At 44.4% G+C, this 27766-nt stretch overlaps 1 protein-coding gene across 1 annotated transcript; it reads right to left on the bottom strand.

Moving 5' to 3' along the window:
- Positions 1-1433: 1433 nt before the first annotated feature.
- PANX1 (pannexin 1) lies at positions 1434-27695 on the bottom strand. The gene is made up of 5 exons (XM_086742657.1): positions 27515-27695; positions 17758-17897; positions 5592-5815; positions 3916-4586; positions 1434-1949 (listed from the first exon to the last, which is right to left on the bottom strand). The coding sequence occupies exons 1-5, from the start codon at positions 27693-27695 to the stop codon at positions 1864-1866; spliced, it is 1302 nt and encodes a 433-aa protein (XP_086598783.1). The 3' UTR covers positions 1434-1863.
- Positions 27696-27766: the final 71 nt, after the last annotated feature.

Consider the following 27766-nt stretch of genomic DNA (forward strand, 5'->3'; position numbering starts at 1 on the left):
CACCAGTACCCAACACAAGCCCTGTTTCTTGCTGGTAATGCAACAGACATTAGGACCTCAGCTGTGCCTGTCCTATGCGGAGGCAGCATAATACTATGGCTTTAAAGACTTTATTTTAAATAAGGCTTCTCTTAGCTGAAAGCCATAAAATAACTGAAGAGTTCTTGTCATACGAGCCCAAAGCATAGCATGGCAGCACTTTGGGATCCACTTGTTTAACCAACTGCCAAATTGAAGTAGGCACACTATCTGAAATCTGCTGCAGCACATAGAGTTTTGTGCAAAGATGGCAACACTAATTGCTTCTTTTCCTCCCTCATCCTCAGGCATGGGAGAATGCTAACAGTTGAGAACACAATAGATGAGCTGGAAAATGGAAGTCCTACCCAGCTATAAAAGAGATCCCACTTTCTAGTTGTCTAAAAAGACAACTTGGAAGACATGACAGGCAAAACATTTAAGTCACATGGACAATACAGAAAAATAAGTGAGCATATAACATTTGTGAAAGATACACACTGCCATCGTGGTGCTTAAACCCTACCCACCTCACCTTGTATCTAAAATTCAAGACAAATCTGGTTTTAATGTTCATTGAAGGTAGAGGTCCTGGGCAGGAGGGTGACATAAAAGCTGAATGCTACTTTCCCAAAACAGTCCAATAACAAACCAGGACAGTTTTCCAATTTACATGGGCTCTCCCTTCTTTTGTCTGTTCCAGTCCACTTCAGTATCTTATCTTTAATTAAAATTAAGTCACAGGGTGCATGGGGAAGAACCTTTCATTGTACTTACATCTACCTCACTTTGCCTATTGGGTGCTTGGCTCTGCTGAGGCACTCAGGTGCCACTGTAATACAGTTAAGACTTCTCAAGTGGGGTCTGGAACATAGCACAACTAATATTGCATTTGATATTACAAACATGTTGAAACAAATTGCACACATACAAACATTACAAAACACTTCTACGAACCATTACAAAAATGGTACCAACTTCACTGATTTTCAGTCCAAACTCCAAGGTAGATTTGCTAGTCACTAAGACCAAAACAACTGAGAACTAGAAATTAAACTAACATTTAGCTTACATATAATTACATTTTGTAAAAAAAAAAAATTAAAAAAAAAGTGTTAAAACAATATTAATTTATTAATACATAGAAAATTCAAAATCTCTAACATTTACAGTACCCCCTTATACTAAGGCCTGTTTGTAGTTTCTTCTCCATCAGTGCCAATGCCAGACATCAATGCTGAGATGGCTAACCAAGACATCTCAGGCTGAACAGAGCAACCTCTATTTTTCCTGTGAAGACAGAGCCAGTATCACTGGCCAGCTACCAGTACAGATTAAGCAGACTCATTAAAAAAACCCCACCACTACCACCACCCCGCCCCTTTCCAGGGCAGAGAGCCCCAAGATGCCTCGCTTAAACCCCAGAACTGAGATGGCCGCTCCCAGCAGAGCAACACTTCAGAATGCAATGTGGCCATCTCTTTTTGTGTACCTACAGGGTTGTTTCCCTGTGTATGGGATAGTGCTAGCCCTTTACTTGCTGCCAGCTTCCATTGCATTCAGTGCATGTCACTTGTAACTCATGGCTGAAATTTTTTGTTCTTGTTGTTCCTTGTGTGTTGTTTTTTTAAAAAATAAATAATAAAAATCTACAACATGCTTTTTCAGGTACATGATTGCTGATTATTATACAACAGTAGTCTGTAAACCAGTTTGGCCTCTGAGGAATTGTCAGGCTCTTGAGACAGTTGCATTCAAAGAGCAGCACCTTGCGTTGAGCGCAGCGAAGGCAGAGGAGAAGCCCTCCTGCAGTAGGAAGCTCCTGCCCACTGTGGTGGGAGAGCATCAGCATGAAGAATCTAGGAGTCTTTGGCGAAGTTTTTTATCTTCTCTCGGACTCACGTTGCCACTTGCATCATGGTCTCTCAAAACTAAAGAGAAAGGAAACCTTTAGAAGTGAAAAGGCCACCAAACCACTTGACATATTCTCATTTACAAAGGGAGTGCCACCAAGACTGCAAGGCTGGCTGTCCTGTGCCATGCTGGAGCTGCCAAGAGCCTCCAGCTGCCCCCGCTCATCTACCACTGGTTTGTTAACATGGTTACTAATTAAAACATGCTAATGACACTAGTGACAGAAGAAAGGACAATGAGCCACAGGCGAAGCTTTGCTGATGGGTGGTGAAGTCTGCAGCTGCACCCAGGCAGGAGAAGAAGGCTGCACAAGCCAGGGCTGCTCATGAAATGGCAGCTTCTTTCTGCAATGCATTTTAACAGAGCTCCAAGCATGGGTTTGTTCTGCTCTGGAGGAAAACAAGCCTTTGAAGTGTTTTTGTGAGATGAAAACAGTCTCAAAAGTTCTGCTTTCAGATAAAAATAAGTCAGATTTTCTATTAGCTTTTTCAGCTCCTTGAGCAGAGATCTCCACCTCGGGCTCTTAAGTTCTCCTACCAAAACCCATCCACCTGTAATTTCAAAATGGAACACATATAAGAGGAAAACTGTTAGAATTATTCCAAACTGCTATACTAGAGCTGTCTGCCAGAAGTGCTTCTTCTAGTTTGAACAGAATTCTGCTTGTTTGGTCTGAATTCCCCTGTTGTATAGACTTCTCCAAACCTCAGCCTACTAGAACTGCTTGACCAAAGTACAGAGGAACAATTACCCCTCTGGATGCTGGCTGCTTCTTTTTTATCAAGCACAGGGCATAGCTTTCTGAAGAGAAAGTAGATTTCATTTTTTCCTGCTTTTGAAACTGCTCTTTAACTTGCTCTCAGCATTGTGCTCTGCTACTCAAGTCAGCTGCTAAATGTTTTAAAGCATCTTCACTTCTGTGAGTGAAGGACTTTGTGAAGAGGCAGCCCACAGAGTCTCAACTCCTTCATTTGGGGGATTTAGGCACTGGTGTCCTGCCACTTCTGTGGGGACAGCTATGACAGCAGCCACATTCACATCAAATGGGAAGAAAGCTCTTCCATCCCTTTATGCCTCCCTGTGGACATTTGGCTTCTCTTCTCTCATTCTGCACTTGAGGAGGGAATTTGAATCACATTTAAGATAGGCCACATTTTTTAGCACAGAATCTAAGACTGCATCTCATACAAGAGCGATTGCTCAGAGCTGATCATGTCTGGGGACTGGTGGGAATGTTCAGACAACAGCTGCACCAATTCAGATTGACTCAGACCCCTTTCGCAAAAAATCACTTTACAGTCAATCTTCCTTTCTGTCTGCGTAAGAAGGAACGGGAGCAAGTTCACTGGTCCCAGTCCCACTTCCCTTCTTTTGTCATTTTCTGTTCCTCCACCAGTGGCATTTCTGAGCATCAGACTTATTTTTACATTCATCTAAGATTTCTGCCAAAGCCTGAATGAAAAGCAGAAGCAGCAGTTACTACTCTCTTGAGATAATCTCTGAAAAACAGATGTCCTGAAACCACCAGCTTTCTCACCGGAGCTTCTTCAAGCACAACCTACTGCAGACCAATCTAGTGCTCTTCTACTGTGCAGGTGGTCTTAAGGAGATGAAGTTCAGACACCTGAAGCCTCTTACTGCTAGAGCAGAGATGTCAGCAAGGACCACCAACTTAACAGACACTTCAGCATCCAGCCTGTGCCACCAACTCACAACACTACAATCTTCTGGCACACAGGTGAAGTTAAGGCAGTTATACCGCAGACAACACAGCAAGGTCTAAGCAGCTCCATTTTCTTGTAGAATGTATTAAAACCTTTCTGGTACGAATACACATCTACGTGAAACCTGCTTTGTTTTGCATGAATGAATTTTTGGTTTAATGGATTCCTTATCTCTTTATGCCAGTAGGTTTGGATGCGGTGTTTTTGTGCTGTTTCTTTCTTTGAGTTTTCTCTTTAAAGAAAGGGCAAGTCACCTTACCTTGTAGCTCTGTTGCATTTTTTTCCAGCTCTTCTGTAGTTGTTTCTTCAGGCTTCTCCAACACAGCTGTCCCTGGCTTCCCATCTATGGTATCTGTCTTAATAGTACCAAGGTTTACCAAAAGTTGCATGACATCAAACTTCTCAGAAACTGCAATGTTCTCCAGCACTTTGAGGCATTTAAATGATTTAAGTTCACTCACATTTTCCTCAAGAAAGAGGAGGTAAAGGCTTAAGTCGTCAAAACACTTTGACTTAAGTTTCAGAACATCAAAAGTTGGCAGGATTTCATACACCTTGAGAATACCCGAATTCCACCTCCACGGAACAAACATTGCATACACTACCAGCGGCATCACTAGAAGATAGACTATCAGGTTAATGTAGCTGAGTACCTTGAAGACACCAACAGCAATAAGCTTGCACTGAACCACTTCTGGAACAGTTGTGTCATTCTTTAAGATCCCAGTTTTGATAGTGCAGAGAAACTCATCACTCAAAGAGGAGAGGCTAATGTAGTAGCCCAGGTAGAGGCATGCAAGGAAAATAATTACTAGTGTGAGTAAACGGCAGATAACATATTTAATTATTAAGCATTTGGAATTCTTTTTCGTCTTCAGGTACTGCTCCACAATTGGGTATTTAAAGTGGCTTTCAGATATTTCCCACAAACTGAAAGAGAGAGAGAAAAAAAAGCAAATCACATAGATCAGATGCTGCAGCATTCACCTACCTCAAATTTCAAACAAACCTGGTACTCTAAAATAGACACAAGATTGGGTTCCCTCTCACTGGGGTAAATCAAGGGTAGTTTTAGTGAAGTCAGTAGAAAAACAACAGAATAGCAGATAAATGAAGAATATTGACATTCTAATACAGAAAAGCCACTTAAGAGACAAAAGAGCTCAAACACTGGAAAATGGAAAAAAAAGTACTGCACTTGCAGCAAAAAAAAAATATTTTTGTTCTTTTCCAATAGAAAACAGGTATAGTAAGCAAACTCATGAGGAAAAGCAGACTTCCCAAGCACTTGTTTGATAATAGCACACTGGAAGGCTTTTTACTTGTCAAGACCTAACTCCACATTTTAAACAACACCCCATAGCCCCTGTTGCATTGCCTGTACCCCCACATGCAAAGAGAAAGAGGTGCCCTGACTTAGGATGAAGCAGAAACTGGACTTGGTTAGCACAGTGCACCAGTTCGATCAGAGAGAGGGTTTTTGCTTTTGTTGGTTATAGTATTTGCTTTTTTATTGTTCTTTGGTTTTTTTTCTTTAAACAGAAGTTTTGCAGACCAAGATCTGAAAGGACAGGAGATGACAAGTAACAGACTTTGCTCACAGCATGCAAGTGACTGCCAAGAACATCGAGGACTGCAGCCATCTCCATTTTCTTATGCTACTTAACATCTACTACAACTAAAAAAATCAGGACAGCTCAGGTAATTAGTAATCTCAAGAGATCATCAAATATTTTCTTTGAAAAAAAAGAAAAGCTGTAAGTTCCAGCTCCAAGTGCCCACAGTAATGATTTCACGTATCTTCTCTTTTTTTAACCAAATGTAAAAATGTGTCAGGGCCCCATTCAAACCTTTGCAATAAACTTCTAAGAGAGTGCAGGTGTCACATCTGTTAAGAGCTTAAGGAAAAGAGCAAAGAGAGCCCCAGCATCTTACCTCTGTGTCAAGTTCTCATTAACAGCTGGAACCAAGTCAGCAGGGTCCCTGGGGTCTCCGCTGCGGATGCTATTAGCAGCTTTGATTGCTCTGTTATAGGCTTTGTCAAGTTCTTCCATAATAAATTTCAGGTCTGAAGAAAGGTGAGGTGCTGCGGTGAAGCGCCAGAACAAGCATGGTAGGTACAGCAGGATAGCAACAAGCAAAAGGATGTATGGAAAGAACTGAAGGGAGAAAAAAAAAATTCACATTAGGCTCCACTTGTATATAAAACAAGTGAGCCAGTCACCATCATTCCCTGCAAGTCTATTAAATTCCTTCTAAGCCCATTCATTTCCCTAGAATTTTATTTAAATGCTTTTAGTAAACCCCACTTTTGTGGTTATTTGGGATATGCAGGGAAGTGAAATCTCTTTTCAGACAGCTCCAGTAACCTTGCTGCCACTTAGGGCTTTGCAAAAAAAAAAAAAAAAAAAAAACCCCAAAAAACCCCCCAAAAAACCAAAACCAAAAAAGGCAGAATAAAGTCACTGCTGGAGCTGAAATTGAGAGAGGCAGCATTAACCTGGGGAACCACAAATAGCAAAGGCAACCAAAGCAGCTATCAGAGAGGCTAACTGGAAGAAGAGGATAGTGTCACATAACTGTCCCTCCCAGATGTGTCACCATTGTTCATAGCAACTGAAATGCTCCAAACACCAGCAAAATCTCTCCTGCTCTCAGCTGTCAGGAGGTCAATGAACAAACCTTTATAGTGCTGTGTCTGTCTGCAAACACAAATATCTAGTCAGAGCACATGGCACACAGAGACTGGAAAGCGTGTGTCCTGGTTTCAGCAGGGATGGAGTTAATTTTCCTCTCAGTAGCTGGTGTGTTTTGCATTTTGTGTGTGAAGAATGTTGATAAACACCCTGATGATAGCAGTTGTTGTGAATGAGAGCAAGGACACTGCCCTGCTTTCCAAGTCTCACTACTGTGCAGATGCAGGAAGCTGGGAGAAAGACAGACAGAATAATTGACCCAAACTGGCGAAAGAGAGTATTCCATGCCATAAACGTCATGCTCAGTATATAAGTGGGGGTTGGCCAGGGCAGGTATCTGCCTTCCTGGCATCCATCTTCCTCCCTCGTTTGCTGGCATCATTCCCTCTACCTTGCTGGCTCCCTTTTGCTCCTCTGCTTGCCGCTCGGTTTTGTTTCCACAATCGCTGCTCGGGATGGGCTGTATCAGTCATTGGGACATCAGGTGGTGAGATAACATATATTGTTCACTTTGTGTATTTTAATATCCTTATATTCTGTTATTATTGTAGTTTTCCCTTGTTATTTTAGTAAATTGTTTTCATCTCAACCCACGAGTTCTCCTTCCTTCCCAATTCTCTCCCCCATCCCACTGGGGAGGGGGAAGGTGAGCGAGAAACTGTGTGGTAATTCGGGCTAAACCATCACAGTGTGGTTGTAATATTTAAGGGTATTTAAATATTTTTAGGTAACTCCTGAATGGAAACCAACACATGGCATCAGAATAGTCTGGTGTTAATGCAGCACTGAGAAGTCAGCCCTTACTTAGTCCCCAATGCTCAGGGAAAGGGCTTACACAAGTATAAAATACAACAGCTTGAAGTCTTTCCATCTTTCTTCTAGTCATCAAAAATAGTTTTTCACCATGAGATTTAATCTCTAGTTTCCTCCAGCTGCTGGAAAGATGGTATTTTCTATCTAATGTGACATTATATTCAAGGTCTACATTCATATATAACATTATCCTTACAGAGCCATGAGGTAAGACCTCGTTAGACAAGCGGTTTATTAACAAGTGTACTGCAAATTTGTCTAATCTCTAATTCATTACATTCAACTTCTGACAGGAAGCACACTTAACTCAAATCCAGCACCAGTTCCTAAGGAATTTTAAATTAGTTGTGGTGAACAAATCAGAAACAAATTTAAGGCATCTAAAATGTTACAGCCATGCACACATACACATTCGTTGAAAACGCCAATGGAGAATATTAGAGGAAACTTGGACTGAAGTCATTAATCAGTACAAGTGAAACAGCTCCACTTACATTTATAGCCATTTAAGAAGATGAGACTTTGGACCTAATATTAGAGTGTTAACTTGTGTTTGCACTGACCAAGACAGATCAAAGTTTTGTATGCACAAAACAAATAATCTGATGTTATTGAACATTTTATCCAGGAAAACTACTTCTAATATCACCTACCATTAAAGAAAAATCCTATGTTATTATTAATAATAGGAATGCATGCAACATATTAGCAGATAAATAAAAACAGACTTCTTAAAAGGAACTGCATCAGCAACTGGAGACGACAATATGAACCAGCATTCTGGGTGTGCACGTTCTCTGCATACCAGTCAGACTGGAAATTTGGAACACACAGTAAGACAAAGCCATGAAAAGCAGGAAATAGCCACAGAAAACTGAGGATGCTGTATTTAAAGGTCAGCTTTGCCTTGCAGCCCATCTTATAAAATTCATACTTTAACTGTTTCTCTAAACTGTTTCTCTGCTCAGTAGCAACATAATTGAACTTGGACAGAATTGCTACTCCAGTCTCTAGGTAAGGCCTCGAGAAAGAAATCTTCCAGAAAGGCTTCACCTTTAAAACTGAAACAGAAATCCTGCAGGGATGGGCGACCCCAGTAAACAAGATTGTTTCAAAAACCCAGTTAAGCCACCAGAGCGGAGCTGGCTGTAATTATACCGCACATCCCACTAGAGGTAGCTCTTCCTCACCAGCAAGGAACCAGCATCAACCCCGTACTGCCATATCACAGCTGCGGCCTGTCCCCGCTCCACTGCAGGGGACTGACCTGACAGGCCGGGGGATCCAGGGGATTCCTTCTGATCTGGAATTGCTGGGTATCTGCCCAGCGCTCCCACCGAATCCATACTGTCTTCTGCACCAGCAAACCACACTCACCGAATGGATTGTCCACAGTCACCGTCAGGAATTTCCTCCCTCCAGAGCTCCCACCTATGCCAGCAGCCAGGACAGCCCTTGGGTGTGGGTGCTGCTCTTGTCTTTGAACTGCTAACTGCTCTGGACCAAACTGAGCAAGCTCCTTCTCTCAAAATCACGTCCTTCCTGGCTGTTGCCTCTCTGCTCTACTTGCTGCACCCTTGACATGATACTTCCCCTCCACCCAGCAGCCCATAGAAACTGCTCAGAGCTTGGCCCTCACTGCCTCCTCTCTTCCCTCTTTGTACAAACAGATAACCTCCCATCACACCACACCTATACTTTCCAATTGAGATGTAAAGCTCTGGTGTGTCCGATGTGCTTTTGTAGACCTCTTGTCAGCTCAAACCCAACAGCTCAAGAATCTACCCTTCATATTTGTCCCTGTGCACAATGCCACCAGGTCTCACATGTCAAAGTCCTGGATGCCCTGATCTATCAAAAGCTTTATGGTCTTATGGCCAGGCTCTTTCAGTCCTCTGAGTTCTGTATTATCTAGAAATAGAAATTAGCTGTCTACGAATTCAGCTTAAACTTATCTAAGCTTCTCTAAGCTGCTCCAGTACCTTTTCTGTAGGCCTTAACAAATGTCTTCTATAAGATTGCTCCAAAGCCTGTTTCACTTCAACTTAATTCTGTGTCACACACCTCTTAACACCCTTCCACTGGTGCCAGGTGGGGAAAGAAACAACAAACTTCTGATTTAGTAAGGAGCGGCCAAAGCTTCTTACCTTGGTTTATGCCACTTGGCTTTACTACTCACTCATTTGAAATTTTACAGGCGTCCAACAATTTATGAATTCCCTTTCTGACCCTCAAAACTGGAAATGCCACCAGCAGCATCTGATTAATCCTTGAGATCTCTTTACGCTGAGGCCTACAAGACATGCGTCAGGAGGCAAGATAGTTGACATGCTGAAGTCACAGCCCAAAACCTCCATTATCCCAGTCCCCATCTCTTTCCTTACACCTAGAAAAAGACACTGTGGGCACATTCTGCACTTGCGTAACACACCGGCATCACCCCTGTTGCTCTGCCCCAGACCTCCACCAACCCCACCCATCTCCCCAGCCCCATTACAGACTGTTGTCCTAGGAAACTGAGCCTCTGCCACCTTCCCCTGCACCTCCTCCTCTCCCTGACTCCTCCACCACTGCCTCTTCACCTAGAAGCATCGCACCACTGGGACAAAGGCACATTCACCACGCGTTTACTGGGCTTCCCTTTGCCAGGCTCTCATCACTCCCAAAGCTGTAGCTCATGGCAGCATGAGAAAACATTATGCAGCTCTTTTCTGAATGGTCTCAAAACCAGAGCAGCAACGTGACCATTAGTCCCACTCTTTTTGTTTGGAAACAAAAGCCTGTGTTTGTCAGCCCTTCCACAGCACTTGATGCACGACTCCATCCTTCTCGGATGCTGCCTTTTTAAAAAATGAAATATATGCTTGTTCTATTTGTTAACAGCAGGCTTAGATAACTAGCAAATTGTTTTGAATCACTAAAATTGAAGGCCTTGAATCAACAGGCAGAAGTGAAAATGCAAAGTCATCTGGCATGAGTCCTAGGTTTCAGAGCAACAGACTCGGATTACCCAGCTCATCTGACCACATTTCAGTCACACACAATGACTTCCCATTTTAAGAAGAGGACTCCGTGGTATTCGTACACAGATGAGCATGTGCCATGCGACTTTCCTTTATGGTTTATGTACTTACTTCCAAGGCGCTGAATACACAGGAGTAAATGTTACTGCAGTCTTGGATAGTTTGTAGTATTTAAGTTAAATGGGACATGACACCAAGCTCAAAAACTGTGTGGTCAAACATACGCCAGAGAAAGACACTGGCCTACAAGTAAAACTCAGTTTTTCCTTTGCTGTCTAGTTATCAAGGTCCTTTTCAATGGCAAGTTGAAAATGTTGGATGTGAGATGCTATGAGAATGCATAACTGAAGAAGGGTCCTCTGAAGGCAGATTAGAACAGATACACTAGAATAGATACAATATCCTACGGTTCAAAACGCTCCTTTCTGAACTTCATTAGTGAACGTGCACTGAGGGCTACAAGACTGTGCTTCAACCTGGATGCCCTGAGTCTTCATTTCCACCCAGCTGCAAGGAAAAACAGGACAGGCTGAAGTCCTCTGAGTTTGTCACTCAAAACCAGAGTAGCAGAGCTTCTGCTAGGCTAATCCAAGTTTCTGGAAGGTACTAGGCATAGGTATTGTGTGATTAATACTCAGTATGAGACAGACAAAACCAAGAGCACATGCACCAGGGACTCAAACTAGAATTCCCTGTGTGTTTTCTGCTAACTATTGCAGAGCTCCTGCAAGCTAAAGATGATGGAAGCAGGTTCACATGCCTTGCTTGTCCCGTTAGTCTGATGGCATGCTGGGTGGGACAGCAAGTTCCTAAGGAAGCAGAGCACTAGGAAGCCAAGAGGTGAACTTGCCCCTCGTTCTGTACTGCTGCAGCTCATTTCAGTTGACAAACCTTTGAGCTCTGTATACACTACCAGCATTTACTGACATTACCTTTACTCCTCCTGAAAGCCAAGAGCACCTCATACCAGAGCAGGGTACGTCTGACAACTCAACACCAGAAATGCCAGAAACCACCAAACCCTGTGTTAACCAGTACTGATAAGGCACTCAAATCCAAGCCCTATCTAAGCAGAAATCTATGTAGAGAAGGATTCCTTCCTCCAGGCTAAAGATGTGTGTGCTCAACATCACCGCTCTGCAACAAGTAATGCAAACGGGTACTGCAGATTTAGTGCCGTATCTCACAGCTGTAGTCATAGCATCACAGAATCATGTAATAGTTGGACTGGAAGGAACCTTTAAAGTTCATCTAATCCAACCCCCTGCAAGGAGCAGGGACATCTCCAACCAGATCAGGTTGCTCAGAGCCCCATCCAACCTGGCCTTGAATGTTTCCAGGGCTGGGGCATCCACCACCTCTCTGGGCAACCTGTGCCAGTGTTCTACCAAGAGTAGCACAGCAGTAGCAGTCCAAGAATAACACATCCCACTGGGCACTGAAAGATGAAAAGAGGACCAGATCTGACACTAGCCGTTGTGGCACAACACTCCACCAAGCCCTGCAGCAGAGAAAGCATGATCTTCCTGGACAGCAAGAGCTTAGGAAATAGGGTGTCCAGGAGTGGTACAATGCAGAGCCCTGATCCCCCATCTCAGCACAACACATTGTTTTCAGCCTTGTGTTCTGCACTTGCAAAAGCAGCTACAAAGGTTATAATCAAAGTAAATCATTTACGCCCACCAAAATGCTTATACTTTATAGATGTGTGCTGTTTTCTTATATCACTGACCATAAATAGGTTGAGCAATTTTAAATCAATATGAGCTAGTATGAATGGAGGATAAAATAACCTGCATGCATGCAGCCTGAACTCTAGAAATCTCGTGTCTAACAAACTGAACTCTTTTGAAGTCAGGACCGTTTATTAAAGTGCCTCCATTTGCTCCTCTCATGAAGATTATCTGCACAAATTGAATCCATATTTTCCAAAACAACTCTGTCTTACCAGAATTTGTGAACATCTACAATCAGATAAATATTCAGAATGACATGAACAATCTTCACTACATTTTAGTCCCTGATGCAGACGCACAGCCTTTCACTGATTAATGCACATAGTGCTAGCACTACAAATATCAAAACAAACTCCTAATATTCTCATGACATGAGTTTTTTTTCACCTTTTATTGAGATGGAAATAAGGGAAGGGAAATAAGCTTTGAAGACATCAGTCCATTTAAGTTAATTTGTTAGAAATCAGCTAACTGTTTAACCAGAACACACACAAGGGTATAGAAGAAATGTTTGAGTAATCTGTTTGCATAAGCAGGCAAGACACTGGAATCACAAAATTGTCCTTTAAAGATGCATTAGAATCACACTCTTCTGAAAGTAAAAGGAAAAATCACATTAAAATACGAAATAGTCTAAAATGTACAATTCCCAGCTTCAACTGTGCTAAGATACAGTAAATAAACAGTAAGTTAAAAGGACATTTTTAAAACTTCGTCACAAGCTCAAATATGCTTCTATCATCCAAAGAAAATATAGCTGCCAAGGGTGGTGTGACCCAAAAGGCATTTTCAAGGACCTAATCTACAGAAAGCTTGCCAAGGTCTGGATGAAGATGGCTGGCAGAAGATGAGAACGCCTTTAGTGGCATTTAGAAAAACAGTTTTCTAATTTTTCTGCGTCTTCAGTCCTTATTTCCTCTGGCAAACACTGTTAAAGTGACTACAAGCATTCTGACTCCTACCATACCTACCAGTGGCCAAACGCTCATTTTAAGTACAACAGGATGAAGCTGTTGAGCTGCACAGGTCTGAATTACAGCCTTGAGAAAATTCCTTGGCGTACAGTACTCATCAAAGAAGGAAGCACTAAAGTGTCTTCACTCACTTGATGAAAACGTTTCTCATTAAAATATAAGATCATGGTGGAGCGTCTGCTTCTTCAGTTCCACATTTCTATTTGCCACCAGGAAAAGCCTAAGGAAAGGCTCCCAAACAGGCTAATGACGGCAACAACGCGTTTCCAGAAGCAAAGGTATTAACCTTGGATACAATGCTATTCCTGTCTGAGTCAACGGCAGATGTTTCATCGGTGTTCAGGGCAGAAACATGAGCTATAAATGACTCATCATTCTGGCTGAGATACTATCCTGCTTCCAGACCTGAAAGTGAATCTCAAACCATACATGACCTTTTCTACCCCACCTATTACTTACTTTCTATTTTGATACAGCTTGAAAACTGTATTTCTCCAGCATCAGTAAGACTAATGTGACTCAAGTAGCTCTAACACTACACTCTCAAAGAATGGTTTGTAAAACATTCAAGGCCAGGTTGGACTGGGCTCTGAGCAACCTGACCTGGTTGGAGATGTCCCTGCTTCTTGCAGGGGGGTTGGACTAGATGACCTTTGAAGGTCCCTTGCAACCCAAACTATTCTATGATTCTATAAATGCATCTGCATTGACCTTTTATTGCTTTGACAGCCCTTAATGCCTCTGGGTGGGGCTTTATAGGTGAAAAATGAGGAGTCCTCAGTCAGCTAAGAAGTTGTACAAACTGAGGAATGAGAATCAGGTAACAACTGTGATTCTAATCATAGCAACAACGTAATAAAGAACCTCAGGGTGGTTTTCGGGTGTTTTTACAGACAAGCAAATCAAAGAACAACCCACAGGTTCACACTAAGTCTTAATTCTGTTACAAAAAGTGAATATTTTCAACAAGCTAAGTTTCACTTTATGCATACAGACTTCAGACCCACTCTTTGTATGCAACGGTTTGAGCAGGTCCTGCAGCACTTGCCCGGCGCTTTTACAGAGATCTGAGCCAGACGACCAACCCTTCCTTGCTGTGCCATGTGTGAAGAACTTTCATTTCTGCTGTCAGCTGTGCACATAGCAATATGCAGGTGAACCACTTATCTGCATTTTACACTGGTACATATCTCCTCCTTCTGAAGAACCATCTGCTCTGTTTATCTCTACTTTGCTTACCTTTATCTTCCTCCTTGATTCTCTCCAATTAATAATAGACTAGAAAATAAAGTAATTAAAAATCCCTAGAAGTCTCTTGATCATTGACACCTCCATCCTAACAATCCAAATTTCAGAGGCAGAGAAAGCTCACCACTCAGTGTCCAACCTGCCCCTCAAACTGCGCGGTTGCCATCATGTCTGCTGGCCATCAAGAGCCAATCAGATGACGCACACTGTTCTCCTGCATGCATTCGTATAAATTTCTCTGGGCACTATGGATTAAAAAGGCTTCACAGTGCAGTCTCCTCTTCCACTGGACTGCAAGGACTGGCCACTCACAATGGCCAAAAGCTTGTTTCTATTTCAGTTAAGGATCAGGCTAAGTTTTATCAAAACAAGTTATTAAGTGGAGCACTCCTCTTCAGAGACAAGAAGCAAACTATCTGCACAGAGGGAGCAAGTACATGATTTTTCCATCCCACACCAGCACGGACTGTCTCTTTCCCACTCATCTTTAGAAACCAATTCCTCTATTCTGACACTTCAGACAGATACAAGAAAACTCTTGAAGGAATTAAACCTGAATGGAAAATCTCAGAAGAAAACAGAGACAACAGAAGAGCGAAGCCTCATCAAACCAAGTTTCATCAATGACAAACCTGAAGATGAGTTTTGTCAGAGGACTCAACCATATAAGCACTTTGTCAGCTTTTCCACTGACGAAGAGGAGGAAATCCTAGCGTCAAACTAAGAATATATGCAAGACATACCATAGCCTCTTCTTTCCATTTATCTATCTGCAGATAATTTGTTTCTTAAATTGTGCATTTAAGTACACAACTCATTTTGCTTTCCGCTAAGGGTCATCCAGAGTGAAGACTTATTCCAGGACCACTGGCAATTTCAAAAATCCTGTTTTCCAAGGGGAGAGGCCCCAGGCACCCTCTGGGAGTGCACAGGTCACTAGAGAGGCAGGGAACCCAGAAAGTTGCAGTACGCTCCTCCTCTCCACTCCAAAACAAGCTTCCAAACTTATAAATTCCAGTGTGAGAGAGATCTCCCAGAGTATAAAGGACAGCAGGTAAAGGTGTCCAAGCTTTGGGGACTGCCCAAAACTGAAACATACATTTTACAGATTGAAAAAAAACAAACAAAAAAAACCCCAACAAATCCCAGCACAAACTTGTACTCTGAAATAGGAGGGAAATTGAAAGTCTTCTGTTTTTCTGTAATGCAACCTGGTTTTGCTAATCACTCAGAGCACCCAGATGCCTAGAATAAAAGCAGGGCAAGTTGCTGCCAGCTCTTCACCAAAGAGCTACACCGTCCTAGTTCCTCTCTGTACCACGCTGAGCACTGTCCTAGGGTGCCGTAAGGAAACCCATGCATTTCAATCAGGAATTGGGGCCTACAACCTCATTCCCCCCAAAAAATGTAACATAATGCCTCCTTAAGCACTTTTTATGGAGCCTTCCAGCAGGCCAATATAGTGAGATAAGTCAGAGCATTAGAAAGAACCTGAGATGCTTTTCAAATAAATGCACCGCTGTCCAGAAAGCAAGAAAAAAAAAACTTTAAGTGTTGTCTTAGGAAAAACTGGACCCAACAACCCCGGCTGCCCCTCTATGTGTGTCCGTACCCTTGCACTGCAGAGCCAGGTCTCCTCTCACCGGAGCTTAGGAAGGCTCCCTTTTTTATTAACATCACTGTGCTCCCAGAGCTCTGCTCTGGCCACTTCTGAAACGGTCTGCAGAGCAATGAGCTTGTATGAACCTCGCAGCGAGAGGCTGGGGAGAAAACCCAAGCCCTGTTTTCCTGCAGAAGCGACCAGCCCCCATAGGAAGCCACTCAGCAGCGCAGCCGGCAGCTGCTGGCCCTGGGTGCAGAACACAGCCAGACACCTTGAGATACCACAGCCAGTAGAAGGATGTTAATTAATACTGGCCTCCAAACAGCATCTGCAGCTCCCAGTGCCCAGCTCAGGTGGCTAAGCCTGGATTTAGGAGGTTAAGATGAGGCAGCCAGCCTCTGCCACAAGCTCTGACTCAGCTGCTCAGACACACTTTTTGCAGCTTATCTGCAGGGTATTTACAAGGAAAGACCACATACCATTAAGCTGTCATGGAGGAACTGTGGGAAGAAGGGCCTTGCAGTCAGTAAATGAACAAGGGTTGCATCACAGAAGTATGACTACTTAAGCCATTAGTTATTGCTGGCAAACAAGGAGACTTACAGCTATCAGCAGGTGACTATGGCATAAAACTCAACATACAGAAATCGAGTAACAGGAACTAACTCGCTCAAGAGAAAGGGGCAGCAAGGTACCCAGGTTTGCAGGTGGAGTTTGCACACACGCAAGCCACCTGCATTGCGAGATGTCCCAGCAGCTTCCACTGGCCTCTGTAGAAGGTCTGGCTGAAGTGAAGTGGAGCACTAACTAAGCAAGGAAGAGTTCAGGCTAGAAACTGGTAAGTCTGGCTTTAACATTGATGAAACACAAGACCATTGTGTCAAGGTTACGAGTGGAGTTAACTGGAGAAGGCAGTAGTAAAACTTCACAGTTAGTGATTCGAGTCAGCAAATGAATCAGAGACAGTTCTGAACCGTCTTTCAGAGGAGATAGCACCAACTGACTGGATAATAAAAGCTGAGGTATAGGATACACCAGCAAAATCCAGAAATACAGGCGCTGCAGGTCCCAGACATGAGCTCCCCCTAACTCCAGGCTCTCCCCGGCTCCCAGGTGCCAGGGGGGTTATTTACTGGGACAAGTGATAAAAGGGCTTGAGAAGGCAGCACAAAACACCCTAAATTTGCAGAGCTCCAACAGCAGTTCTGACTTTGACACCAGTGCTGCCTCAGCAGGGCGATGCTGCCTCTCCAGCTGAGTCAGCTGCAGATGTTGGAATGGCATTTACTCAAGAGTTTGTGACTCCTACCAAAGCTCAGCTAACTGCCTTGAGCCAGCTCAAGTATCTCAGTACCTACTGCACTTTTTACCAGTAAAACAAGTCTCTTACTGTGCATGAAAGCCAGCTCATGGTTTGCAAGGGAACAGCCCGCGGAAGCTCAGAAGACCACACTGAAGACCTGTTGGCACCAGTAATTAAATTAATCTCTCCCAAAATTTTCTTCTCTCCCAAAAATTTCATCTCTCTCCATCTGCCATCAGTCTAATTCCCCATGCACAACTGGCAAAGTGTAATATAATAAAAATATTTTAATAATTATAATTTATAATACAATAACAATGTTTTTACTCTTTTGCTTTTCTGGAGTAAGCTTTTGGTACAAGCTTTAGGGCAGTTGTTGTGTCTTGTGTCCCAGTTTTAAAATAGTTCCTGGCTAAAGCCAGGTGTGGCACTCATCTCCAGGGCAACATAGCGACATTACCATTACTCTTGCGTCAGATAACTGGTGATATTTGTTATTATAGCATGACAGACCCTTTATTTAAAAGGAGAAAATACCTTCTCTAGTAGTACCCTCTTCGGAAGCGAGGGAAAGAAAATATTCTCTCTAAAAATAGAACCAAGTCAAAGCCAAGGACTATAGCAGAGAAGAAGAGCAAGAAGAGTTAGGCAAAAGCAGGGTCCTCGCGGGGATAACTTCTCCAGGAGAAGGAGATCTGTACATACTTTATGCAGCCACAGGGGAATGTTTTCTAAATTGTTCCGAGATGGTTGCTTCTGTTGCACAGCCGCCCAGCAGTAAGAGTCCACGTACGCAGCTTGTCGCCAGGAGAAGGAGCTGGGTGCAAAACAGCTTATCTGGGCACCTGGGAAAACAAAGCCAAAGTTATCAGGTCCTCATAACACTAAACAAAAAAAAAAAAAGAAATCAAGTTTAGGAAGAAAAGCTCACATTTGGGATTTCACAATACCCAAAGCTATTAGGTTAAGCGAGCAAATGAAACATGGCAGCTCTGCAGGGAGGAGAGTCACTGAGTTCCCATTGCATCCAAAGGGTTAAACTCCCAGGGGGCCTCTCTGATGTCTCCTAAAGGTTGAGACAGTATATTAGGAAGACCTGTCTTTCAGGCCTATTTTCATAAGGTTTTGGGGGAACAGAGGCTCCAAGACCTGTCTCTCTTGCTTGCATTTGACTCAAGTTGGCCAAAGGGGAGCCACCACAAAGTGCAATCAGATGAGGCTGGTTTCCTGATGAAGTAGTCACCATCACTTTCCTTCATGCCACTGTATTTCCCAAACACACAACCTAGAGCTTACGCATCTATTGAAACAAGACCGCAAACACCATTCCCACAGACCAGCAGTGGCCCAGGGTACAACCACTTCTTCTGCCTCTGCAACCCCACATGAGTTTTGAGGGGCTGACATGACACATGTGAAAACAGGGATTTCCTCCTGTAACTTCTGGCAGTGCAAGAGTGGCCCCCAGACACCTCCCAAAGGCACCAGATCCCTCCTCAGCCGCACAGTGGCATGTGGTGCCCGGGGCCAGGCATACCACCATCATCCCCACCCACTCCCATCACCTCTCCAGCTGCTCAAGAGCTTCAAATTAAGATCAGGGCACTAACTGACAACAACAGCAGGTATTTAGCCAGCCTCAGCCTGAGGGTCAAATTATGCTCTAACAAGCTACAGGCACCAACTGAGTCTTCCCAGAGAGTATGTCAACAAGAAAGAGTGGTTATTGGACGTGGAGTATCAGTGGCTCCTCAGATGACAGCTATAACACAGGATGAGGGGTTTTGATTTTCTTTCTGAGGCTTTGATAGTGAAAGCAAAAAACCCACACACAATTCCAGCAGGCTTTCATAGAAGCTGAAACAGGACAGCCATTTCACCAAACGATTGCACAAAGTGGAGCTGGCTCTTCCACAAACATCCCTCTTCTAAGAGCAACCTCCAACACAACACCAATATCAGAAGACCAAGAGGGGGGGAATAGTGCTACTTTTCTTTCTCCTTAGTATATTCATCAAAGTTAGTGCTAATGGCATTGCTGTGTGCTTTACACAAAAAAAAAAAAAAAAAAAGTATTTGTATAAGATTGTATCATTCCTTGTACCTTTTTGCTGGTTTAGCTTTTAGAGAATAAGAGCTTCTTTTGTATCAGGACCCCACCACATCTGCCTTGTAACTTGTACAGCCTTTTTACAGCACAGCATAGTCAAGGAGTGTTACAAATAAAAGCCTTTCCTTGTGAGTCACTATTATAATCATTTCTAAGCCTGTAGTATCATAAGGACATGGCTGGATCTGTCACAAGCCTCCCTTATGGAAAACAAATTACTGTTTATCACACCAGAGCTCACATGATTTAGCAAAGCTGGCACCAGACAAGCACTTGCACTCTCCCAAAGCTTTGGGAGTTTCTGCTTTCCGGAGAATTTCCATTAGCTGTGGAAGCTCAAGAAATAATACACCTCAGAAAAAAAAGTGTTTGTGCTTGGCTGGACAGGGACCATTTATGCTCTCCTCTCATCACTTAACGAACCTCCTACTGCTGGCCGTGCCCAGTGTGAAGCACCAAACAAGTGACCCTTTCAAAGGACAAGCAATGGGAGCGTTCAGAAAGATGCTTTGTCCTATTCTTGGCTGTGTATCCCCAACAAGAAACACATTCCATGTGTTTGTCCTCATTAACAGGCGGGAAGCCACTGAAAGTGATGGAGCGCTTAAACAAGTGAGGAAAAAGGCAGCCAGCCTCCATCTCCAAAATTAGTGATGAAAAAGGCAGCCAGCCTCCTCCTCCAAAGAATTACGTGCCCAGCTTCATGCCAGAACAGCCATAGCAATGCCAGTGATGCGGCAGAGCAGTGAACCTCACTCACCTGATCCCCTCGTTTCGGCAGGGCCACTGGAAACCTTTGGCAACCTGACTTGCGAGCCAAGCAGACAGAGTTCAACATGAAGCAGAAGCTGGGGACACTCCAGTTATTGCACTGGTTTTTAATCAACTAATTGCAGTCCTGGTTGTAAACACTTGTTAACGTAAATTACAAGTTTGCACTAACCATGGCTTAAAGGGAGAGGATGTTTCTCTGCATATTTTACACAGAACGCATTATTAAATACATCTGAAAATGATCACAGTTTTCCATCTTTTTTTTTCCTTCCTTCTTCCCTCCGAAGGAGTAATAGCAATAAATCTATATAGATAATTTACTTTATGTTGGGCTATTCTGGAAGAAGTGAAAAAGAATATCTGTAGTATTTATTAGAGGAGAAATTAGGCAAAGGGCCAAACGCCCTTCACAGAGCCACTGTGCACACACAAGCACAAGGGCTAGTGTCCACGGAAGGCTAATGGTCCTCTGCTGTCAGAGGAGCAGCCTCCTGGCTTGGTGACATGAAACCATTCCCTGTCCTTTGCTCCCACAAGTAATAGGAGGGGAAAAAGAAAAGCAGCAGCCAAGCCCATAATAACAACAGGGAGATAAACTACACTACGAGAAGGATGAGGAGTAATAAATGACTGCGTTTGTTAAACAGTTGCCACAACAGTCTGTGGCCAAGTTATTATTACACTTGGCAACACATTTTTTTTTAAAATAATTCCCTGGTACTAAATCAACTTTGGAGAGGGAGTGATGGGGATTTGACTTACATTTTTGCAAACAAATTAGGATAAAAAAAGTGCCACTTACGAGGGCTGCCCAAAAGAGAGACCACCTTAAAGAGCTGCAGAAGCTTAAGGCAGCAAAAGGTGTGCAGCCATGTAGGATAAAACGTCACTCTTACAAGCGTGCTAAGATAATCAGCTGGAGCCGGTCGCTGACAGCCGGAATTACCTGCAAGCATGCAACCGAGTGCGGAGCGCGAGTCTGCGCCACTGCAGCCAGCGAGCAGCGAGGCCGAGCTGTCATCCCCCCCAGCACGTCTTCAGGGGTGCGCTGCCAACAAGCCCCCAGCTGTCTCCTCTGCCTCTGTACTGGGAGAACCCTCTTCTTCTGCAACCGGCTCCTCCGCAGCTCCTGCACAGCACTGTAAAAACCAGCATGGGCTTGTCTACAGGTGGAGGTCCTGTGCCCTGGTCACACTTTTTCATCCACTTTGCCTAAGTCTTGCAAGCTCATTTGGGAAGGATCTGTCATCAAGTGTCCCAAAGAAGATGTCCCAGACCCAGCTGGGACTTCTCAGAGCTGAGATGCAAGCAGTGGGCCTACTCCAGCTTCTTTTGTCCAAACAGAGGTGTAAATTTTGCTATCGATGCTAAACGAGCAGGATACAAGTCACTTTTATGATTCCCACCCTAATGGCCCTGTAGATACTTTCCAAAAAAGAAACCTGCCTACAGAAAAGAAACTCCCATGGAAAGCCTCAAATCTGAAGGAGAGAGACTCTGTTCAGCACCCAGCTGCTTTGCTGGGGTGCAAAGCGGGACGAGCAGCGGGCTCAGCATCCTCTGGCTGCATCCCTTACCAGAGAGAGCAGAAAGCCAGCAAGCTGGACTGGTTTCCTCCCCAGTGGCTCAACACCCCTTCTGAATTGAACATGTAATTAAGAAATTACAACTAACAGAGAGTACTTCCAGGAATCAACGTTAATCATATGCTGAAATATTTTTCCTGAACCAGGATCAAGTGGTCGTAGTTGATAAGAGTAAACCTTCAGTAAGCACTTATTTGGTTTCTAATACACTGCAATCACTGCCAAAAGATTTGCATAAGCTCAGATGAAAACCTCGCCATTAATCACCACTATAATTTTCCACAGGGCAAAATGAACTAGCCACGATACCCGAACACCTGGTTTTATCTAGCAAGAATTATCCATGTTAGCAGCCACTAAAGAAAAACCCACAAATGAGAAAATCAAGCCACACATACACAATGTGCAGACTGCCGGGCACCATCCAACGCACATCCTCCACCCCAACAATAAAAAAAGATTTTAAAATATGAAAAAAGATGTCCCAATGCATGCCAGAGAAGAAACGACTGTACGCGTGGTTGTACACACATGCATTAAGAGCAGACCACAAGGAATGATTTTATTAGATTTACAGATGCTTCTCATGGACCAGAGTGGCAGGTTGGGTGAAACATGGTAGACACAATGTTTAAGAAAGAAATATGGAGAGAGACAAATGGGTGCACTGGAGAAAATAACCTGTTCCCTGAGGTTTCCTTTGGCAATGGAGTCGTAGTAGAACATAAAGGTCAGGGGAAATGGGTCAGAGGAGCCCCCAGGTATCTTTCCCTCTCCACAGGGCTGCCAGTTATCCCTCAGAAAAATCTCAAAATAATGCAGTGAGAAAAGAGCTGGGTGTTTATCAAGCATTGCCTTCAGAGCGATAGGTTTTTTGATTCATGGGGAAAAAAAAAAAAACCCGTGAATGAAATTCCCACTAGTGAGATTTAAGGAAAACAAAACCAAAAAAAAATTCCTTTCACCTGATGGATCAACATCCTAAAACAGCGATGATGACCATCTGACTCCACATGCTTTTAAAATTAATTCTGGCACCAAGAGCAGCTTACTAGCATTTCCATAAGAAATGTAAACCTGACTCTGTAGAAGTTAAACAAAAGAAATCTCCTCACCAACAGCTGAAGATGTTCACCCAAAGACAAGTTAGACCTGACACTAAAGTAAATTTTTTACAGGTTTATCCTGGCTCCCCAGGCAGGCTCATTCCTGATGCTGGTAACTTCTGCTATTGACTGCGCGCTCCTTACAGGCCAACCAGCAGCACAGTGTATGCTGCTCTTCTCTGGGGTCTGCACCTCTAACAAAAGATGCTTTGGAGTTCACAGATTGCCCAGCTGCTCCAGACTGATGCAGCTCGCACACTTGTTGACTCAGTCCTGTCATTAATGCCCCAGGTTTCCGAGCATCCCGCTGAACTAAATGCAAGATGTGCAAATCTCAACTGTTAGCATACAGCCTGCTTCAGCAGCACTTGGAGATGTTTTTCAAGCTCTCAGCCAGCAGCTGCCATAGTAATAGTCTTTGGCCTAATTACACCCAACTTAACCGTAGCCCCCAGCTCTTGCGGAAGTCACAAGACAGGATTATTTCCCAAACGCCTCCCCAGCAACTTCTCAATGTGAAGGGTGATGGACATCAGCAGGGAGGGCCAGCGAGAGCATAGGAGAAAAGCAAAGGAGCTTAATCCAAGAGTTAAGACTATTTCTTGGTATATTCATAGTGATTCAATCTCATTTCCCCCCCCCCACCTTTTCTATGTATTTGATTCTCCTGACTGTTTGAGAAATCATTAACCTGTACAGAGAGACACAGGCTCGGCAATAGGGATGCTGCAGATGGGCACTGCTGGCCCTGTGGTGCCCACAGAAGCTGTTGGGATGCAGCACCCAGAGTTCCTCACTAACAGTCTTCACCCTGTGTTTTCTGCTGGGCAAAGCACCTCAAATCCCATAGGCAGCCAACTGGGGGGTTGTGAACTAACTCAAACAAATTTGAGAAAAAAAAACCCTCAGAAATTAGGTGGAAATTGAGCGGGGCAAGTAAGGATTGTCACCAGCGGGAAAGCCCGAAGTGGTCAATGGGGACATTAAGCCTGTAGAGCACAGGACAAGACTCCACTTCCCAACCTTCAAGCACCCTCCAGCAAGGAGATAAGTTGCATCAGAAAGAAATAAGACTTCTCTAGTGCAGCAAATCTTTATTTTGACACATTCATGCAGATGTCGTGGGTTGGTCCACAGCCAGGCACCTCCTAATCCACCATTCTGCCACAACTGACGAACTGGTAGTGCTACCCAGACCTTCATGCTGATGATACACAAGATTCTTAGGTGACTTAGTTAACATATGACAGTTTCTGGGTCCTGGGAGGGTTTCCAAGGTGGGTTTTTTCTATATTATAAAATAAAGAGAGATGCTAAAACAAGAGGATTGATTCATACCAGCAATGTATGAGTCATGCACAACCAATGTCCAAACTGAACTTGCAGTAAGGATGGCTGGTGGCCACCACGAGACTCCCTTCTCCTCCACTCTCTAGCTCTCTCCCTCGCTTCTCGTCTCCTTTCCCAGCCATCACCTACCACGCGAAGATGCAGTGAACGCAGCCAGCACACGCTGCGTGCTGCACATCCTCACGGTGCCCAAAAGCCACTGTACATGGAAGGTCAAGCAACATCATTCAGTGACAAGCAGCTGCTGGGCTTAAGCACATATGAGCAATTCCCAGTTCGCTTCCTACGGGAAAAGAGGCAAGTATTTGATGTCGAGTGGACAGCTCTCACATCTGCTTTTCTTTTGGCTGCAACTCAAGCCAGCCACTAATATTTTTCCCAGAACTAACTTGGAAACAAGCCTCTGCCAAAATTAAGCAGCTTGTTTTGATCTCCTCTCTGCTCAGCTGACTGTACCTGCTTAGGGCTGCTGCATCCTGCTACAAGCAGTGCCTTGGTTATAATTATCTATGTTTTCAGCTAAGTTGTTTAGAGTAAGAAAGCCTATCTCACAAGATATGCGCACATGGTTTAAAAACTGGAATCTCAATCCTGGCTCAAAGCTATTCTTACTAAAAACATGGTCATCGAAAAATGACACAGACAAAATTCTATTAATTTGTGGCTCATACATTGCTGAGGGTGCCTCTACCTTATGACTTTTTTTTTTCCTTTAGAAGAAGGATGGGTGATTTAGCGATATTTATACAGTTTCTGTTACGACACTACCTGATCACCTGTAGTATATTTACTGTAAGAACTGCCAAATAATATAAGGAAACAATATCAGGCCATAACATAAGAAACACAAGCATACACAACACAATCCTCACAATCCTATTCTTATTTCCATTTTCAAGTTCCCTGTATACAAAATTACATAAAATTATATAAAATTGTATAAAGCAAGGTCTAGCTGCACAGAGATAAGAGGTGCAAGATTTCAAGCAGCAAAACTTCCCAGCACTGGCAGAGAACAGCTCAATCACAGCTAAGCACTACCAGAACCAGCTTAAAATCATCACAAACCTGCAGCTGACCATGGGTTTCTAAAATACAACCAAGAATAAACTTATATTAGTTCTCCTTTTGCCCCCAAAGGATGCCGAAGTGCAGCGCAGGCACCAGCCTCGGAGTTTCAGCAGGACTCGCTGGCTGAGCACGGCAGCTGGGTTTTCCATGCCTCTGGCACAGAAATCCTCCCTGATACCCAGCTGGAATCTCTTTTATTTCCTAAAACTTCTACTGAAACTAAAAGTCACTTGGTAGCTTCAGAAAACCTCTGCGGCCTTCGTAAACATTGTAATCATTTTGCACAATTAACAGCAACTGCACGTAGGAGGAAAACTGCAGCTGTCTGACACCGCACGGCAAGGAAACAGGAAGGCAGGGCGGGAAGGGAAGGTGACAGTTTGAGGTACCAGGAGAATTTCAGGTGGGAAGAATGCAATTATCCCAACAGAAATAGGAGCTGAGCATTCATTTTTGGAAAAGGTGTTTCTGAACCTGGAGGCAGAGGTATTTCCATGCTGTGACTCACACTCTGCTTCCACAACCAGTCCTGAATCCCAGTTGCTCTTCTTCAGCCCTAAAACGGACCCTACCATTTTCTCTCAGTGTAGCACTCCTGAGCTTTTTCAAAGCACAGCTACATCAGGAACCCTTTGAAACCAATCTTTGCTTTCTGTTTTACCGCTGGCTGAACACTAGTGCCCACAGAACTGGGCACATCCAGCCCCCAAGACCCTCTCTATCCCCTCAAAAGCCTTAACAGAAACAGCTCCGGGGTCTCCTGTAAGCAGCCAGCCTGCCAAGCTGCAATCCCTGTCCAGGAAATAGGTGACGGCCGTCACGGCAGCGCAGGTGACATACTATCACTTTCTGTATGGAAACCACGTGGCGCAGTTTCACTCATGCTGAAGGCCTGGCATATTCCTCACACTTATTTTCATATTTCTTTTTCAAATAGCAAAGCGCGGTTTTAAACCCCGTGTTTTCTTCTAAAAGGTTCTCAGGATGATGAGCAAAATAAAGCACATGTCAGATGCAGCACACGTTTTAATTCTTGCTTTATAGATCTACTGCAGTTGCAGATTCAACTTGAATTAGTTTAATACTGAAAGGTCTTATATATACAGCACACACTGAGGCCCAAATGTTTGATTAGCAAAGACGAGAACTTAACTCATCCAAAAGAAAGGCACAGCTTATGAAACTCTGCAATTCAACTGTGTGTTGGAGCTTTACATAAGGAAGGAGGATGAAAAAAATACTTCTGCAGAGCTCATAAAAGAGACCTTGATATGCAGGCACTGTTTCAGACAGAGGTGGATCCGGCGCGTTTAGAGAAGCAGAACTGAGGGGTCTATATACAGACTAGTACATGCACCTGACACGCAAGCCCTCTTTTTCATTGCTTTAAGAGGAAGAAATGTGCACATATCAGTATCAGATCTAAACCTAAGAGCAGCAGGTTAGATTACAGAAACACTTCTGTATCCATCCAGTGTCTGACCGACCAGAGATGCCACAGTGCTTGACTCCTCTGTGCGGTTATTGCAGGGCACTGTTTTGAATCGAAACCACACTGATTGCAGTAGGTGTGTAGTTAGGTGTAAACACAGCAGTCTGGGGCATCCTATCTCTTAAGCAGTCTGGGATCTGATTAATGCTATTTGGGATATTTTTATACAGATTCACCACCAATTCACCGTTCCATCTCAGCTTCCACTCTCTTGACTCAAATCTGCAGGCCATGTATCTCAGGAGGTCAACAGCGAATGCCCCTAAACAGGGACACGCAGTAAATCAAACTATTTCTGGAAGTGTGGAAGAAGTCCTATGATTTACTTCTGTCTCAAAACGGACAGCACTGCTGATTCACCTTTGAAATCTTCACCCGCACGGTGCCGTTTAATCTCAGTTCTTACAAGCGATAAGATTTTGTCTGTGAGCCCCTAGGTTACGAGTCCTTGTCCCGTGGATTTCAGTCATTTCAGACTCTGAGGAGGGCTGGCTGCTAGGCTGCTGCACGAGCACTTCTCTAACGTGGGGATGCGGAAAAAAAAAAATACAGCGAAATAATTAGGGAACCCGGGCAGCCGGTAAGGCAGAGCTGAGCGGCACCGGGGAACAAAGAGCGGCGCGGCCCCATCCCTCTCCCTAAACCACAGCCACGGCCCAGCCACGGGGCCCTTGCTCAGGCGGTGTCCAAGACCCACAGCGGTGGGGCAGTGCCGGTGGGGGGGTGGGGGGCAGGCGAACGGCGGGGAGGGCCAGCCGGGATGCCCGGCACTGCTTGCTCCCTGGGATGCTTCCCGGGGGAGCCGCCCGCCCGCTCGCCCGCTCCCCACAGCCCAAAGGTGCCTTTTTCCCGACCCCCGAGCGGAAACCCCACCCGGCAGCCGACACCCCGGCACGGAGCACCGCCCCCGCCCCGCCGAGCCCTTTGTCTGCCGCGGGAGGAGGGAGGGGGGGATGCCAAGGAGGCCGGTTACCTATGGAGATCTCCTGGGCGAAGGCGAGGGAGATGAGGAGCAGCGGCAGCCCCACGGCGATGCAGGTGACGATCTTGTCCAGCGCCAGCTCCAGCCGCAGCCCCTTGTAGCGCGTCTCCGGCGGCTCCTTCAGCAAGAAGTCGGAGAAGACGTACTCGGTGGCGATGTGGGCGATTGCCATGGTGGCCACGGCTCGGCTCGGCTCGGCCCGGCCCGGCCCGGCCCGGCCCGGCACGGCACGGCACGGCACGG

This window comes from Chlamydotis macqueenii, chromosome 1, assembly GCF_036417535.1.
Source record: "Chlamydotis macqueenii isolate bChlMac1 chromosome 1, bChlMac1.mat, whole genome shotgun sequence".
Classification (NCBI taxonomy): Eukaryota; Metazoa; Chordata; class Aves; order Otidiformes; family Otididae; genus Chlamydotis; species Chlamydotis macqueenii.

Excerpts from the sequence above, each read along its gene's own strand:
- PANX1 (XM_086742657.1), bottom strand. The coding sequence starts at position 27,695 with ATGGCAATCGCCCACATCGCCACCGAGTACGTCTTCTCCGACTTCTTG. Across the intron at positions 17,898-27,514 it reads CGCCCAGGAGATCTCCATAG|GTGCCCAGATAAGCTGTTTT; the intron begins GTAACCGGCCTC and ends TTGTTTTCCCAG. Across the intron at positions 1,950-3,915 it reads AAATGCAACAGAGCTACAAG|TTTTGAGAGACCATGATGCA; the intron begins GTAAGGTGACTT and ends CTTTCTCTTTAG.